Below are 17,702 nucleotides of genomic sequence, written 5' to 3'. Positions count from 1 at the left end.
ATGTGTGTGCATAAGTGTGTATGTGGGTGTATGTGGTGTGTGTGTGTGTGTATGTGGTGTGGTATTGGTATATGCGGGTGTATACATCTGTCATGAGTGTATGTGTGCATATGCGTGTGTGTGTGTGTGTGTGTTGTAGAATAAGCATGGAGATCAGAGGGCATATTCATGGAGTTCATTCTTTCTGTGCACATTTCTGTGTGTTTCATGGATTGAACTCAGGTTGTGAGGTTTGAGCAACAGAACCTGACAGCCTTCACTGCCTCAGCAGTCTTGTTGGCACTGATCCCAGTTTTCATAGAAACGACAAATTCTTTTTTAATTTAAATTTTTTGTTTGAGAGTTTTACATATTCACCCTATTGTATAATGAATTCTTGTCATTTTTATGCCATGTTTCTCCTTACCTTAGTATATTTGAAAGCTTTGCATTACTCAACATTTAAAACTCCTCTGGTCTCTTATAGTAGTAATACTAGGAAAAATTCCCAAACACATATCATAGCCTTACAGCAGCTAAAGACCTTCAGAAGAGTAAACTGCCAAGATGACCTCCAATTCTAGCTAAGAAAACTTGGGTGTACTAAAGTTAAGAAATCTGTCCATACTTGCAGTTGATAATACATAGGTCTAGGGTTTAATGTTTAGGAAATACAATTTACAGCGAGCTGCCAAATTCCCATACTATTTTTGATATTCATTTTCTCTCTCTCTTGAGTTAGGGTTTCTTGCCTGCATGTGTCCTAACTACTTCTTCTGGACACAGGTTCCACCTGTGTCTGCAGCCTCCGTGGGTCCCTGCTTCTGCTTCCCAAGGCTCCAGAAGGTGGATTGTCTGTGATATCTTCATTCTCACTCTGTGGCCATGCAACTGTGAAAACCTTTCTAAAGCAAATACACTTCTTTTCTTGGGAGCAGTGGGTGGAGATCATGGTGCCTCCATATGCTTTTGCTTGGCTCATGTGTGACTTGCCCCAGATTTACGCATTTCTCACATTTCATCTGAATCTTAACTATCTGATTCCTGTCACCATTTCTTCTGCTATGGTCATGGTTCTCTCTGACATTTGTTTTCAACCCTAAGTTGTCAGCACTGAGGCAAGCAGCCAGCTTAAATAGGCATTATCAAAGTATTTACCTCACATCTAAAATGTGTTCATTGGTTATTACTTATCTTTAGAATCATGATGATAAAGTCTGTTTGTAATTTTCTCATTCTCAGTGAACAAGACATTACTGGGCCATAGAACTGATTTATTTTGATAATGATGTCTTTGGCTAAATTGATGCTTTTATTTAAAATATTTTAGATCTTCTTATATAGCCACAAAATTGTGTATTTTATATACACAAAATTTTGGAATATACGTCTCCACACATTGTGCTTCTCCTCCAGTTGCTCATAGATTAAAAAACTCAAGAGTGGGATAAATAATGCTTAAAGAGAAAAACCACTTCATTTTATTTCTCTTCTTTTTAAAAAATATTTATTTTATTTTAATGTGTATTGGTGTCCTGCTGTCATGTCTGTGTGAAGAGGTCAGATCTTGGAGTTACAAACAGCTGTGAGCTGCCAAGTGGGTGCTGGGAATTGAACTGGGGTCCCTTGGAAGAGCAGTCAGTGCTCTCAACCACTGAGCCATCTCACCAGCCCCAAGAAACACCTGTTTTAAATTATCTTAAATACACCTTTTTTTTTCTTGTTAAAATATGTTTTTAGCTGAAGCACAATTACATTAATTTCTTCCATCCTCTTCTCTTTCCAACCAACCCAACACCCTCCCTCAGTCTCTCCAATGAGAACACATTTCTCAAATTGGCAGCTTTCTTTTCTTTGTTTATTGTTGTTAGATACATTTATACGGACGAATGGATGGATGTGTATGTACAGGTATGTAGAAATCCAACTTACCAAGTCCATTTTGGTTGTAGTGGTGTGTGTATAGTTTCAGGGCTGACAGCCGTGCATTTGGACAGACAATAAGGACCTCATCCCTGAGAGAGGCTAATTCTTCCAGCAGTCAACAGTAGCCTATAGTTCTTTGTCAATAGCTATTGTTTTATGTAAGCTGGCAAATGAGGGAAGCAATGAAAACAGTCAACTTGCAAAAATTTATACTTTTTCTAGATACCACCAATAAACATGCACTGAGAAGAGACCATGGGCAAACTATCATTAATAACACCATCAAAGACAATCAAACATCTAAGAATAAAGCTACCTAATGAGGTGAATGTCCTTTGCAATTAAAACTTTAATCCCCTGAAGAAAAATAAAGGTCCTAGAAAATGAAAACATATACCATGTTAATACATTAGTAGGTATTATGAAAATGACCATCCAAGAAAAACACACTTATAGACTCAATATAATCTCAATAAAAATATCACAGCCTTTTCAACAGATAATTTTCAAAAACCTAAAATTAATAAGCATTAAAAAAATCCTAGATAGCCACAGTAATTCTGAGTAAAAAGAAAACTGAAGGATTGATATTCTAGAGTTCCAACTATATTATAGAGGTATAGTTTTAAAAACAATCTGCCACTGGTGCATAAACAGACATGTAGAGCAATGGAAGAGAGTAGAAAACCCAATCGTGAATACTCATAACCACACTCATCTGATATTTGACAAAGAGACAAAAACATGCACTGGAGAAAAGGCAGCATCTTCAACAAATGATGCTTAGGAAACTGAATGTTCCCATGAAGAAGAATAAAATTAGTCATTTATCTATCATGCAGTACAAAAAACTAGATTCAAGTGGATCAAAGACCTCACTTTGAAATATGAAACACTAAAACTGCTAGAAGAAAACATAGATGCCTCTGTATAAGCAATAGGTATAAGAAGGGACCTTCTGATTAGGAGTCCATTAGACAAGTACTGAAGGCTGACAGCTGACAACTGGGACCTCATAAAACAGAAAAGACATAACAAAGGATTAATATCTTGAATATACAAAGAACTCAGTAAACAACGAATCAAGGAAACAAATGTGTAACATATAGACTGAGCAGGTTGTAATTATTTATAAAAATATATAGAACAGTTAATGAAAAGACAAATTTGAAAGAAAGCAATAAGGGGCATATGAAAGTATTTTGAGGGAGGGAAAAGTCAGAGACAAATGATTTATTATAGCCTCAAAAAAATCTTTTAAACATAGTTTAAATGGACTAGGAATTTAAACAGAGGATTCTCTATAGAAGAAATGGCTAAGAAATACCTCAGAAAGTGTTTATCACCCTTATAAATTAGAAAAACGAAAATTTAAAAACTGCGATTTCATCTCACCCTAGTCAAAATGACTAAGATCGACAATATAACTTGTAACAAATGCTAATGATGTTGTAGAAAAAGAGGAACCCTCGTTCATTCTCTGTTGATGAGGATGGAGATTAGTGCAGCCTCTCTGGAAATCTGTATGGAAAGCTCTCATGGCACTAAAAGTAATCTACTATATGACCTAGCTTCGCATACCATTCGTAGGCCTGTGCCCAAAGGACTCAACATCTTACGTCACTGACACTTTCTCAGCAGTGTACTATATATAGTGTAATATATATATATATATATATATATATATACACATACACATATATATACATATACATATACATATACATATACATATGTGTATATATATGTGTGTGTATATATACATATATATAGTGTACTATATATAGCAGTGTACTATATATAGCTGCCCTATTTCCAGTAGCCATGAAATAGGTACAACCTAAATGCCCCTGAACAGAAGATGGAGAATCTGAGTCACAGTACAAATAACACCAAAGATATCTGATGAAGCCTTGAGGAACCATATTTTGTTTTAATTTACCAAAAATTACAATATATATACTATATATAGGAAATTTTGCCACTACACCACTTGGGCTGACAATACTCCCCACAAGAACCACACACTAAGAAAAACCCAAGTAACCAAGCATAAGAAACTACCTTTTGAATGATCAGACAAGGTAGTCCTAGCAGCTCCCCAACAGTATAGATTAGACATGTAGCCTTTTGTTGCCTCTCAGGGGTGGAAGGTGACTCCTATTACTGAAGATATCCCATGCTTGAGACATAGGACTTGGATGATTCAAGCTCTGTATCTGACCTGAATATACTCTTTCCTATGGTCTAGTTTCCATGGTACCAGTAAATATTAGGTAATCTGTGAGAGAAGCAATTAAAGCAGTCCTACTGAGACAGAATACATATGAACCACAACAACTTCCAGCAAGATAAGACATTCATAAAGATGCAATAATTGGCATACACATTGATAGTAACCAACAGGTCTCTAATTGGAGTTGAGGCTCACTCAGGAAGGAAAATATGCCTTTTATTAGAAATCTAGCCAACTTTCTAAGGCTAATATGGTCATGAAGTTTAGAAAAGAACACTATCCCAATTTTATTAGACATCCATGATTCCCTACTACATTCTAAATATGTTCTTTATATCCACATGTAAGTGTAACTACTATCCCTATGAAAGATGGCTTTCTTCACAGCAAATGGAGCTCACCACAGAAAACCACTACTAGACACACCATAGAAATTAAGAGATCAGTCATGGGGCTCCAAGGCTTAACAGTTACATCCATATCACATTTCCTGAATCCATGACTCAGGGAACTTCATGGAAGACAGGCAGAAAAATTATAAAACTCACAATACCAGAAAGTGTACTGTGAAACAGTATCTCCTAGAAATGGCTGAATAAACAAGAAAACAATAACTATTGACAAATAACTATAGGCTACTCTTGCTAAAATTGTTGATCATTTCTAGAAGTTTCTCGGTGGAAGTTTTTAGATCTTTTATGCATCTGCAAAAGGAGATACATTGACTTTTTTGTTTCTTTATTTCTACCCCTTTAATTTTCTCTTCTTGCTTTATTACTCCAGCTAGTACTTTGAGAACAATATTGAAAGGAAGTAATAATAGTGGGTAGACCTGTCTCATTTCATACTATGTTAGTAGTACTTCAAGGTTTTCTCCATTCAGGGTAATGTTGGCTGTGGGTTTGTCATACATACCTTGATTATATCAAGATGTGTCCCCTCCAGTCCTACTCTCTCTAAGACTTTTATTATGAAATCATGCCTGATTTTGTCAAAGGCCTCTGCTACATCTACTGAGAGGATTATGTGATTTTTGTCTTTAAATCCATTTAAACTATTTATTGTTATTTATTTACTTAGGTATGTTGAACCAAACATGTATTTTTGGAATATGGTCAGCTTGATATACACCTGTATTTATATGTATTTTATTGAAGATATTTGAATCTGTTCATCAGTGATATTGGACTGTTTTCTTTTTGTGTTTGTTGTGTCTTTAATTGGTTTGGATACTAGAGTTATGCTATCTTCATAGAATGAGTTTGGAAATGACTCTTATGTTCTATTTTGGGGAGGGGGTATAAGAATTCATTGTAGCTTCTTCTTGGAAAGTCTGGTAGAATTCTGCTATGAATACATCTAGGCCTGGGACATTTAGTTGGAAGACTTACTAGAGTTTCAGTCTTCTCCTGTGTGTTGGTTTCTTCTTGGTTTAATTTTGATAGTTTGGAAAAATCAAGAAAGTAATCCATTTAAAAAAATATTTTCCCTCTTTATAGAGTACATGTTTTAAAATTATTACCTTAAAATATTCTGTATTTCTTTGGTGTATTTATATTTCTCTCTTTTTTTTTCTAATTCTGATAGTTTGGGTCCTCTCTTTCTTTCTTTTGGCTAGTGGGGCCAAGGGTCTGTCAATCTTGTTTATTTTCCAGAAGAACCAGCTCTTAGACCAATAATTCTTTGTATAGTTTTCTTTGTTTCTATTTCATTAATTTCTGATTTGATCTTTGTTTTTTCTTCCCTTCTACTGGGTTGTGTTTGGATCAATAAATCAGGAGAAAAAATCACAATACTAAATGTATGTGAACCAAACACTGGTGCACCAAATTTTATACAAAGCATGCTCATGGAATTAAAGCCACAGATTAACACAAGCCCCATAGTGGTAATCAGTCTCAGTGACCCACTTTTTATAAGAAATAGGCCATCTGGACAAAAAATAAACAGAGAAACAACAGGATTAAATGAGATCTTACATCAAATGGACCTAACAGATATGTATAGAGTAGTTCACTGAAATGCCAAAGAACATAGATTCTCAGCAGCCATGGAAGCATCTCAAAGCAGAGAAACTGAAATAATCCTATATATCCTATCTGACCATTACACAATAAAAGTTATGATACACAGCAAAAAAACTTTAGTAGGTGTATAAACTCACTGGGAATTATACAATTCATTAATGAATGATGAAAGAAATATTGTGGTCAAAGAAGAAACCAAGAAAGAAATCAAAATATTCTTGGAACTGAGTGAAAATAAAAATATCTAGTCCCCTGAGAAAAATGAAGGTAGTTCTGGCTCTAAAAGTCTGCATCCCATCTCCCAACTAATAGGCTGCTATCTCTTTGGACTGTTATCTTAGAACACATAGCAAAAAAGGTCCTGATAACCCCAGCTGTGTCTGACCCTCAGTCCTCTTGCCAACTTGCTAGAGCATCAGGCCAATCCACTCAGTCCTGTGCCAGGAGCATGCTGTTGGCCGCACCATGACCTACCCAAATCCAGCCCTGAACCTGGAGCAGAAGGGGCTGTCTGATATCACTTATTGAACTGTGACACCAGGAAAGGATATCCTGGTTATAGATTAGTCCATCAGGAGCATTGCCAAGTGACAGAACACAGGCACCAAGAACACAGAGGGAAATAGGAACTTCTATGGCCAGCCCGAGTGCACTCATGGGTCTCACGTGTGTGTGTGCCTGCAGAAGGGCAAAAGGCAGCATTGGATATCTGTAGATGGGGAAACAGATAGTTGTGAGACACCCAATGTGGGTGTTAGAGGTATGAATCTAAGTCTTCCAGAAGATCAGCAAGTTCTCTTAACTGTTGTACCATCTCTCTAGCACAAGAATTTAAATATTATTGATAGAGAAGTTAGTTCTCAATTATTAGAAACCTTAGCATGTAGGAGAAAAAGGCCAAAAATTTATAACAGCAAAAACATCATTGTTCTGTTACAAATCATGTAAATATGTATGACTATTTTAGGAGAGTGTTGAAATATGTATGCAGGTGTGTGTGTGTGTGTGTGTGTGTGTATGAGAGGGAGAGGGAGAGGGAGAGGGAGAGGGGGGAGGAAAGGGGGGAGGGAGAGAACAAAGCTAAAATTTTCTGTTGATGTGTGTCATGGCAGATGGGGAAGATATTGCGAGGACCATTCATGAAGTTTGTAGCACACGCAGCCTCCTTCACCATTTTCCTGGGGCTGCTCGTCATGAATGCAGCTGACAGATTTGAAGGCACCAAGCTCCTTCCAAATGAAACCAGCACAGATAATGCAAGACAGCTGTTCAGGATGAAAACATCCTGTTTCTCATGGATGGAGATGCTCATTATATCCTGGGTAATAGGTAAAGCCTGATTTTCTGTCTTGTTCCCTTTTGCAGCCTTAGCAATTGGCCTGAGTCATGTCGATTGTTGCACATGATCACTTACACAAATGTATGCAGCAGGAAACAGTGCTGCATGCACTGTGACTTTCTCTGTGATCTTACACAGTTGCTATGGTGGCCTTATTACCAGTTACGGGCTCTTCATATGCCATGTGATAATAGCATTCCCACCTCGTCCCCTAAAAAGAAGAAAACCAGCAGGATACTGTTAGTCAAACCCACCATCAATAAGCGGAACCTCTCATGTGTGGTTGGGAACGATTTGATTTCAAGCTTGGAAACAACCATGTTATTTTATGTTGAGATTTAAGAGAAACTAAAACTAATAGCCACTCATTTTTATTGAAAATTTATTATATTCAAAGCTGTTGACATACATCAAACCACACAGTTTTCTGTATCTCAGATTTTCAATCTGTTATATATAATAACATCTATGTGAGCATTAAGTAGCTCACTTCCTTGGGTGGCTGGTGAAGGAGGAGCTATTCAGTGTGAAACACTACAAGATTTGATTTGTCTTTAGAACTCACTTACACTTGTGGATTGTCACAAATTACAAACACGTAAAAAAGATGTCTCATGGGTATTTATGAGTAAATACATTCAATAGCCATTGAGTGTCACTGGGCAATAAGGACACTGAGTAAAATGGGATGTAGTCTTTCCATTCAAGGACCTAATCTGGGTAACAAATCAATAAATCAATAATAAAATCTCATTCATAGAAAGTGCTACAGTTGGGGAACTTTTAAACTGCTTTCCAAGTACAGATTAGACATTTAAATTTGAGTGAGGTAGGATGCAGAATGAGCAGGGAAATCTTCCCTAAAGACCAATGACGCCGTTAAATTAAGGCTTTGGGGAAAAAGGAAATGCTAACCAGACCAAGCATTTGAAGGGTGAGGACACAGAAGGCACGGGAGCATTAGGTATTGAGATATGGCACTATGACAAGACTGGACCACTTGGGATTATGATTCTGTCTTGGCTGCTATTAGGGTGCTTCATGGACGTGTGTGTGTGACAGATGTTGGTAGTTAAATGATCAAAGGGTGATTTCCAGTGGTTGGAGATGGGTTCAGAGCACATTTCAGAAATGTTTCTATGGTTTTGAGGTAGAGGGAGGCCTGAAGGAGAGGTGTGCCCAGAGGCTGAGCCCCATTGTAGGAAAGTAACCTGAGTTTAGCATGGATGGCAGAGAACCTGAGAATGGCTTAAAGGTTAAACTGTGAATGACTTGATAATTGTTATGTATCTATGAGGGATTGGGGCGGCGGACTTGTAGAAGGTGATTACTGACCTCTAAAGGGGAGATTAGAAATGGCCATGCTTAGAATGGGGAACATGAGAAACCGCTTGTTAAATTTCTGATTAACTTTGAAATGCCAGCATTTCCAGGGATAAATGTCAACTAAATCATAGGAAGTTTGGCTCCTGAAAGAAGTCTGGCCCTAGACAAATTTGCAGAAATTCTTCACTCTCACATGACTCTTAAGGCTTTGCCTCCATGAAATTCCCTCTGTAGAACTATAGAACATGAAGAGAAGACACAAGAGGTCTTTCTACAGGATCTCCTATAGTCTATATGATCTGCTCCATCAGCTGTCCATCAGAGTCACCAGAGAAACAGCTGCAGTCATTTCACCTCTAGGACATCCATGTCTTCTTGCCTTCTTCATACTGGAGCCCAATGGATGATCAATTGAAAGATTAGGTAGTAGTATGACAATTACAACATGATTATTCTTAACTCTGTGAGGTAATACAATAGCTACTGAGTTATTCAACAACTTTAAACTACTTCATTTCATAGACATGTTTCCTGGAAAATCAGTTTTGCCATAGTTTTTAATAAAATGTTGGTAAACCTCGGACACACTGAAAGACTTTGACTTTTCTTTAACTCTTTCTTTTCTAGTTTAATTGACACAACTGGAAGATATATATTTTATCTCTGTTGTATGACTTAAGAGTAAATACTATTATATTACCTTTATCTGATTACACTAAGAGCTAACTTTTTAAGTATATCAGTATAAGTAAGATACACAGAGATTGGGACATAGGGCAGGCTCAGTGAATTTCAGATAATTTTAAATAATTATAAATATGGTTATGAAAGTTTTCACTGGGTAATATCTATTTTCTTCGTAGGGTGAGCATTTCCTATTAGAAAAGAGATGTCTTCTTAAGTACAAGATATAATTTTGAAAAGAAAGAAATTTTATTGAGAGAATTAGAGATAATGAATGCTCATTTCATTCTGCATCAAAATTCATTCTACTCATAATTTGATATTTTTAGTATAGACTTAGATTCTTTTCACTAAAAAACAAAACAAAACAAAACTAAAGCTGAGGATATTAAGCTAACCTCTAATGTTATGAAGAAAAACATTTTCCATGGAAGAACTGTACCGCCAATGTTTGTTTTACTTCAGAAATTATCTCACAGTGCTTATTTGAAGAGAAAGCAAAAATGAAACAACCAGCTATGCACATGTACCATGCATGAGGTTCCTTGCTCAGTTTCTGACACTACTGCTTATTTTTTTCTGTTTTTGTCCTTGCAAAAAAGTCACAGAACCTTCTACAAATATTAAGAAGAAATTGCCTATGTAGGTCACAGGCTGAATGTATTACGTTGTTTGGTGGAAAATACTCATGTCTTTAAAAACAGAAAGCAAATCTATGTGATTTTCATTTGATAAAAATTTGAAATGCCATAAAGTAGAACTGATATTTCAAGAGATTTGTGCCATGGCAGAATAACTGCACACTCATGTCTGTGTAAGGTCTAGTAGGCACATGAGACAGAGGGCGTGCTTGGGAGTGCTTAATGTTCAGAAGTTCAAGGGTCACTTGCTTGTCACCTACAGTGCGATGCTGGGAAATCACAAGAAATCTTGGGTTTTCGCAAGATTAGAATCACCACAGCCCTTCTATACTTAGAGAAGGGAGGAGATGTCAGGGGCAGCCCTGCGTACACACTGAAGGCCTAAAATCAGCCATAGGCCTAAAATCAGCAATAGGCCTGTCATACATGTATACTAACACCAAGTCTTGGGTCTCTGTGGAAAAACATTGAAACAGATGGCTATAAGCTATTGTAAACAGGCAGCTTTTGTGGAAATTTAGCAGCCCAAGTAGTCACAGACCTTGTAAATAGGTAGCCTTGGCAGACAATACCAACTTAGATAAGGACAAGTGAGTCATAGGCAGAGTCATAGTGACCTGTCCCCTGAACCTTCACCCAGCCGATACCCAGTTCTAAAGATATCTGTATTCCCCCTGAACACCCACACTCCAGTGTCATCCTCTTCCCTACATCCTGCCTTTCTGTGTTTATAACCCCTGTGTGAATGAATTACGATTTGAGAAAAAAAATAAATAAATTATTTATTAAAAAAAAGAAAAAAAAGAAAAAAAAGAAAGAAAAAAAAAAGAAAGAAATCTTAGGTTGACTCTAAGAGAGTAAGACCTCTATCAGGGCTGCCACTGTCCTGCTGTGGAGACCCGGGACTGCAAGATTGACAAAATACAGTTCTTGAATGTTACAGCAACTCTGTAGAGTGAGTGACTTTAAGTGACCTCACAGGGGTGATCCTCAGAAGATTAGCAAACTGTAGAGTGAATGACCCCACAGTGTGTTCCTTGGAGGATTGGTGGGGGGGTTACTTTTCATCACTGAAGGTGCTAGAAAGAAGGGGGCACAATATTGTAGCTTGAACCTTATTCCATTGGTGGACAGAGGTGAGGGTTCACGTAGAGAGAAAGAAGATGAAATATACCTGGAAGGAGGGGGTAAGCATAGCACATTGAAGACCTAGCTGCCTTAGTTTCACAGCTAAGCATGGCTCTGCTAGAGAACACACAAGTTGGTTGCTCTTTAGCTGATATACTCCCCACTGCTCTAGAGAGCAGAAATAGAGTCAGCACATTCTCTCTGAAGAGGTAGTTTTCACAATCTGGCAGCAGAGCAAGCCTTCCTCAGAAGTAGTAAGGCACTCACCCAGTGCTGTTTAAGCAATGTGGACCCTATGGAGAACTCTCTGACATGGGGGAGAAGCCAGACTAGGTGTGGGCAGTTTCAAAGGTTCTTAAGCAATAGTCCAAGGCAGAGGTGGGGATGCAGAGAGGAGGCATACTTTCTTTGAGCTGAATAGCTCTGAATGTTAGCTGTGGTTTGTCAGCTATAGCAGGATACCATTTATACCTAGAAAATATGTCAGAAAGGATATGAGGAAGAAGGGAAAGCTTTAAAAATGCAGATTGTGTGAGTTTGATGGCAGTCCCCTTGGTCCCTGTGTGTCACTAGACTATGTGATTGCTGAGTTTCCAGTAGTCCTTGTGTATTGCTCTCAATCCTTGTAGTCTTTGTTGAGGTTGGGAAACACCTGCAGATCACATCAAGAACTTATATCTCTTCAGGTCTTTCCATCCTGTTCACTGTTTCGGTGTGAATATGAGTCCTGTGTTATTTCCTGTTACAAATTTGTAAGAATTCATAGGAAGTCAATACTAATGCTCCCTTAACCTGAAATTACCTAATGCAAGTAGTGAAATTGTCTGCTTGTAAGACCACAGTCTCTGAATCTTTGTGCTATTCTGAGAAACGCAAAGATGTGTTTGTTCTTAGAGAGCAAAGGCCATGGCATTTTCCTCATCTCCACGGGGCTTCTCAGGCATTGGATTGGCGTGTTCTGTAATAGACAACAGGTGCTTGTGAGAACTAGGGGAGAGGTTGCTGAAGGTTAGGAGAGCATCCTACTTCTCAGTCAGGTTAGGAAGTTACTTGAACATAGAGGTGAATTGTATTTCCCCACAGGGCTCTAAGAGGACATGGGATGACAGACAAGAAGGCATTTTTAACTTCTTTTAAATCAAGTAATATTCTTCAAGTTAAGAAAGGGAATTTGTGAATATTATGAGTAAATCAAGGAAGGAAGGACAAAAACTATCATAGTTTCTTTACAAATGCCAATACTGCACAATACATTTTTCACAAGCTATTTTATTTGTACATTGTCATACAAAGGAGGTAAATTTGCATCGTTATTGTGTGAGCTGCGTTCTAGAAAGGGTAACCATGTTGCCAGTGACCCTGAAGCCAGTTCTTGGAGAAGCAAAACCTCACAACCAATGCTCCTAAACACTGCATTAAATATGTGGAAAACCGTGAAGTATTATTAGTAATTGCATCAAAGAAGTCAACTACTATTAGTACGCCGATACTAATTTTCTTTAGTCTTTCAAGATGGTCATTTAAAATTTGTTCACAGACTGTATGCCATTTAAAATTTTTAATTTAAGTTTATGGTATGCGTTCTGGTCCCCCAAGATACACATAGAAATACTACATAAATAATATTTACATTGAAAGAAGTACAATTTTATTAAGGAAATTTTTTTCTAAGGAAAAAATTGTGGAGGGAGTCAGAGGGTAAAGGCTGCCAAACTAGGTGCATGTTAAGTTATGGAGAAGGGGAGAAAGCATCTTTGATTAGATGTGTCTGAACTTTCATTCACACTAAGAGAAACATGGCAAGGCCATTAATTTTTGAATCAAAGTCCCTATCAGAGGACTATTAGGCGCTCCTCTGTCTGGCTGGGAGTGGCACACAGTAGGAACAGTAGAAGCGGTTTTCAGGAGGCAGTAGTTGATGCTCATGGTCAACAAAGGTTCTGTATTTAGGGATTAGTGTGCTATTCCTGTGACCTGTAACTCACGGTAATTTATATGATGTCATATCCAATGTCTGCATAACTCCATTGAGTGAGCACTTCCACTTTGAGTGTGTGTGTATGTTGTGTTTTGGTTATCATAATGAACATCTTAAGTATTTTTTCCCATTGTTAGAAATAAAAGACCAATTTGGTACATTGCCCTTGAGATTCTTGATCAATATCACTTGATTGCTTTCTGGAAACTTGGTGATATAGTTGGACTGTGGTTTCTGGGGGTGGGGAAGGACGGCTGGGGCAAGTTTACAGGGCTGTGAATTGCTAGTGAGACTTTTCCAATTTTTTTTTTCAAGGCAGAGCTACCGTTAGAATGAAATTGATCTGTTATGTTAACCCTTTACTGATGCAGGCATGATATGGGCTGAGTGTAAAGAAATCTGGACTCAAGGTCCCAAAGAATATTTATTTGAGTTGTGGAATATGCTTGACTTTGGTATGCTGGCGATCTTTGCAGCATCATTCATTGCAAGATTTATGGCATTCTGGCATGCATCCAAAGCTCAGAGCATCATCGATGCAAATGACACTTTAAAGGACTTGACAAAAGTCACACTGGGCGACAACGTCAAATACTACAATTTGGGTGAGTTTATAATACTGATTAAACAAGTGAAGATAACTATTTTCTTGTGAAAGAGACATCAGTAGTAGTAGTTTTTCTACACTTCACAAAAAATTGTTTATTGATAGCCTCTGTATTTGACAAATAACACCAGTACGTGCTTTCTGCCTCTCCTTATCTTTTGATTGGAAACCTTTATTAACCCTCTTGGAACAACTATATAGCTGTCCAATCCACTGAGAATCACTGTCTTATATTTATGCATTTTTATGTTTTCTTTTTCTTTTTATTTATGAGTCTTTGTGTGTGTTTCCCATATAAGATCCAGAGTCCAGGAGAGTCCAGAAGTTGTTAGATCCACTAAAGCTAGAGTTACAGGTGATTATGTGCTGTTCAACAGGGCTTATGAGAACTGAATCTGTGACATTTGCAAGAGCAGAAAGCATTCTTAAACACTGAGTCCTGTTTTTAGCTCCATATTTTTTCTAGACTATTAAGATAGTTCACATTAGACAGTGATCTAAAAAGATCTAGAATACATATTTGACCAATCACTTTTTCCATGTCATGAAAGCATCCCCTTCCTTCTAAAGACTCTAGTAAAATCTTATTTTTGCTGTACATTTGTCTGTAGCAATGTAAGAAAGCAGAGATTTCACTGTGGGCCCCCTTCATTTATTTCAGTAACACATTGGTTCTTTCACTTTTTAAACTCACTTGACTGTTCACCTAATGCTTAAACCTGAGTAAGCTCCATTTGTAGTACTTCTGTACGAACAGCTTTGAGGAGTAACAGTACATCAGATATTGCTTTACTTTCTTTTTCTTTTTCTCTTTCTCTTCTTATCCTCCTTTTCTTTCTCCTTCTCTTTCCTCTGGTTCTCCTCCCCCTCCTCTTCCTCCTCTTCCTCCTTCTCCTTCTCCCCCGTATTTTTGAGATATGGTTTCTCTGTGTAGTCCTGGCTGTGCCCTGTAACTCACTTTGTAAACCAGGCTGGCCTTGAACTCACAAAGGTCCACCTACCTATGCCTCCTGAGTGTAGTGGTTAAAAATGAGCACCACCACACCTGGTCGAATATGTATGGCTTCTTAACGCAGGCTTTGTCTGAACATTTCACAGGATCACAAGTTGATGGCATGTTGAGTTCATTAGACATTTGTCTAATCAAACATGTTCAATACTTGTGAAATGTTGAAATAGAAAAGTTCACTTTTGAACTGTGTACACATGATGAAACGATACTTGAGTTTACATTGCAAAACCATGATGAACATCATGCTATGTCCATGGAAAAAGTTTCATGATGCCACTTACATGTGTGACCTCACTCCTGTACAGCACACTGGTGGTTGGCAGGAATGGAGTCATGTTGAGACAGAGAGAAGTAAATGCTGTAGACAGACACAAGCCACAACTGCTGGTGTTCTCCTATACAACATGGTGCCTGTAATTGTCAACAGTGAACACTGCATGGGAAAATTGCAGAAGATGGTAACTTACATGTTCTTACCACACAGAAAAAGTATGTGAGGTGATTGATATGTTGATTATGTTAATTTAATCAGTATAATATGTCAACATATGTGACATTGAACCCACATACACAAGAGTTGAAAAAGTTTATATTTGAACCTATTTTCCTTTTAAGACATTATAGACTGTTTCAAACCAAAAGAAACGTGGAAGTCTCCAGGAGGGCTCTCAGTAAATAGTAATGGCACTGTTTCCAAGCAGTCATTGAATAAATTGAGAGATAAAACAAAGAAATGAACAGGAGTTGAGTCTTAATCATCATTTCTAAACCTGATTAAAAGGTAGATGCCATAAGTCTGAGCCAGACAGGTCACCAAGACTGAGTAGCAGAAGTTGCAAGAATTATCAGTTAATTTTCAGCTAGCAGTGGGCCAGTTCAGTGTTCTCGATGAGGGATGGCATCATGACTGCAGTAAGTGGTTGATCTTCAGGGATGCTTCTGTGGGGAGACTAAAGATGATGATGCCAGTCCCACTATCAGGGCAGACTTTGTTACCATCCCAGATGAATAAACCAGGTGAGTTATTTCTCTCCCCAGGAGAAAAGTGACTAAGGAATAGAAATAAACTTCAATATTTGCCAAAGGAAAATCATCCCTCCCATAGAAATGTGGCTTGGGGGGAAATATAGTCCTTTTGAATATTTATTGAAACTCTCTAGTAAGAAATATATTAACATTCAACTGGCACCTTTGTGAGTTTAATGTCTATATCACTAAAGCCTCCTCACTATGAATTCTTAGTGTTTATTTCATTTCTAAGTTTTTATTTAAGGAGTTTCCAAAACATACTCAAAATATCTATTTATAGGACTACTCAAAACACTATAAAAAGAAAACATATTTCTAAGTTATGTGTTATCCTTTCCTAATTCGAATTCTCTGAAAAATAAGGAAATGCAAATTTATAATTATATTTTCCTGTTTCTTGCACACTGTGTTGCATTTTTTCTTCATAATGGTCTCTTAAGTGGGTTTTGATGGCTTGATGTAATAATTTCAGAAGAAATTATTAATGAATAATAGAAAAATTTATGGCAAAATAGACTTGTTTTACTGACCAATAAAAAGTATTTCTAATGAGTTTAAATGACAAGAAGGATAAGCCTCAAATGACATTATTTTGTAGTTATAGTTTAAGATGACGGATGCTAACTAAGTGCCAGATGTTTTCAAGCACTGTCTGTATATAAACATATTGAATTTTGAAGGCATATGAGAGCCACAGGAGCAGAACTACCTAATTGTTGGAGAGGGAGAACTGAACCTGAGGGGCAATTTGCATAAGTTCTTTCAGTTGTAGCTGTCAATAGAATCAACAAAATCAATTGCTCAACTGGTCTGCAGGAAGCTCTACAGATTAGGAACTATACCATATTGAGAATTCATTACAAATCACTTCAATCAAGTCAGAATATACTACAGACACTTGAGAAGTTCTTCAGAGAACCAACTTCTACTTGGGAAATGTGATTGTACATTTATTTCATCAGAAAAGAATTTACCTAAGTAAATAACCCATGGGAACTTACCATAATCTTTGTCTCTGATTTTTTTTTCTCTAGCCAGGATAAAGTGGGACCCTACTGATCCTCAGATCATCTCTGAAGGTCTTTACGCAATTGCTGTGGTTTTAAGTTTCTCCAGAATAGCTTACATTTTACCAGCAAATGAAAGCTTTGGACCTCTGCAGATTTCACTTGGAAGAACAGTGAAAGATATCTTCAAATTCATGGTCATATTCATCATGGTGTTTGTAGCCTTTATGATTGGAATGTTCAACCTCTACTCCTACTACATTGGTGCAAAACAGAATGAAGCCTTCACAACGTATGTGGTGTTGGTGTCCTGATGGTAGAGGCTGAAGATTAGAGGATTAGGAGGGGACTTGACCAATAGCATTTATGGTTGAATGTCTACACTTTGATGCCGGCCTCCTCTGGCTGTGCATCAGCAAGATGAGGAGATTTTAAAGTGAATTGCAAGAAAACTAACATATAGGAACTTTCCCAGCATAAAATAATGATAATGTTTTAGAGTCAGATTGGATGGCAGATACCTCCACATATACATTTATTATCTCAGTCCATAAAAAAAAAGAAGACACCAAAACTCACTAAAGCTCAACAATGTTGCATAAGTGCTGACAATATTTGATAAGTACCATCCACTGTCCTAAATCCTGTGCCTTTCTCTTTAATGGGGACTCAGGAACACTAGGTATGAGGACAGCTGCTCTCCTAGTTCAGTTTCCCAGAACTGTCACCTCCAACACACACACACACACACACACACACACACACACACACACACACACACAC

General features: G+C 37.5%; 1 protein-coding gene across 3 annotated transcripts in view; it reads left to right on the top strand.

Annotated features, from left to right (window-relative positions):
- The window catches only part of Trpc6 (transient receptor potential cation channel subfamily C member 6), a 101,189-nt gene that overhangs the window by 70,166 nt on the left and 13,321 nt on the right, over nt 1-17,702 (top strand). For 2 of the 3 annotated variants that reach the window (XM_028763361.1, XM_028763362.1), the window contains exons 5-7: nt 7,281-7,497; nt 13,636-13,869; nt 16,947-17,211. In XM_028763361.1, coding sequence (XP_028619194.1) covers nt 7,281-7,497; nt 13,636-13,869; nt 16,947-17,211 — 716 coding nt within the window. The remainder of the gene's footprint in view (nt 1-7,280; nt 7,498-13,635; nt 13,870-16,946; nt 17,212-17,702) is intronic. The other variant, XM_028763363.1, reaches the window with a different exon arrangement.

The sequence above is a fragment of the Grammomys surdaster genome, unplaced genomic scaffold, assembly GCF_004785775.1.
Source record: "Grammomys surdaster isolate TR1022 unplaced genomic scaffold, NIH_TR_1.0 138, whole genome shotgun sequence".
NCBI classification, from domain to species: Eukaryota; Metazoa; Chordata; class Mammalia; order Rodentia; family Muridae; genus Grammomys; species Grammomys surdaster.
The sequence above is the reverse complement of the archived record's forward strand: the minus strand, read 5'-3'. Positions and strand labels throughout refer to the sequence as shown.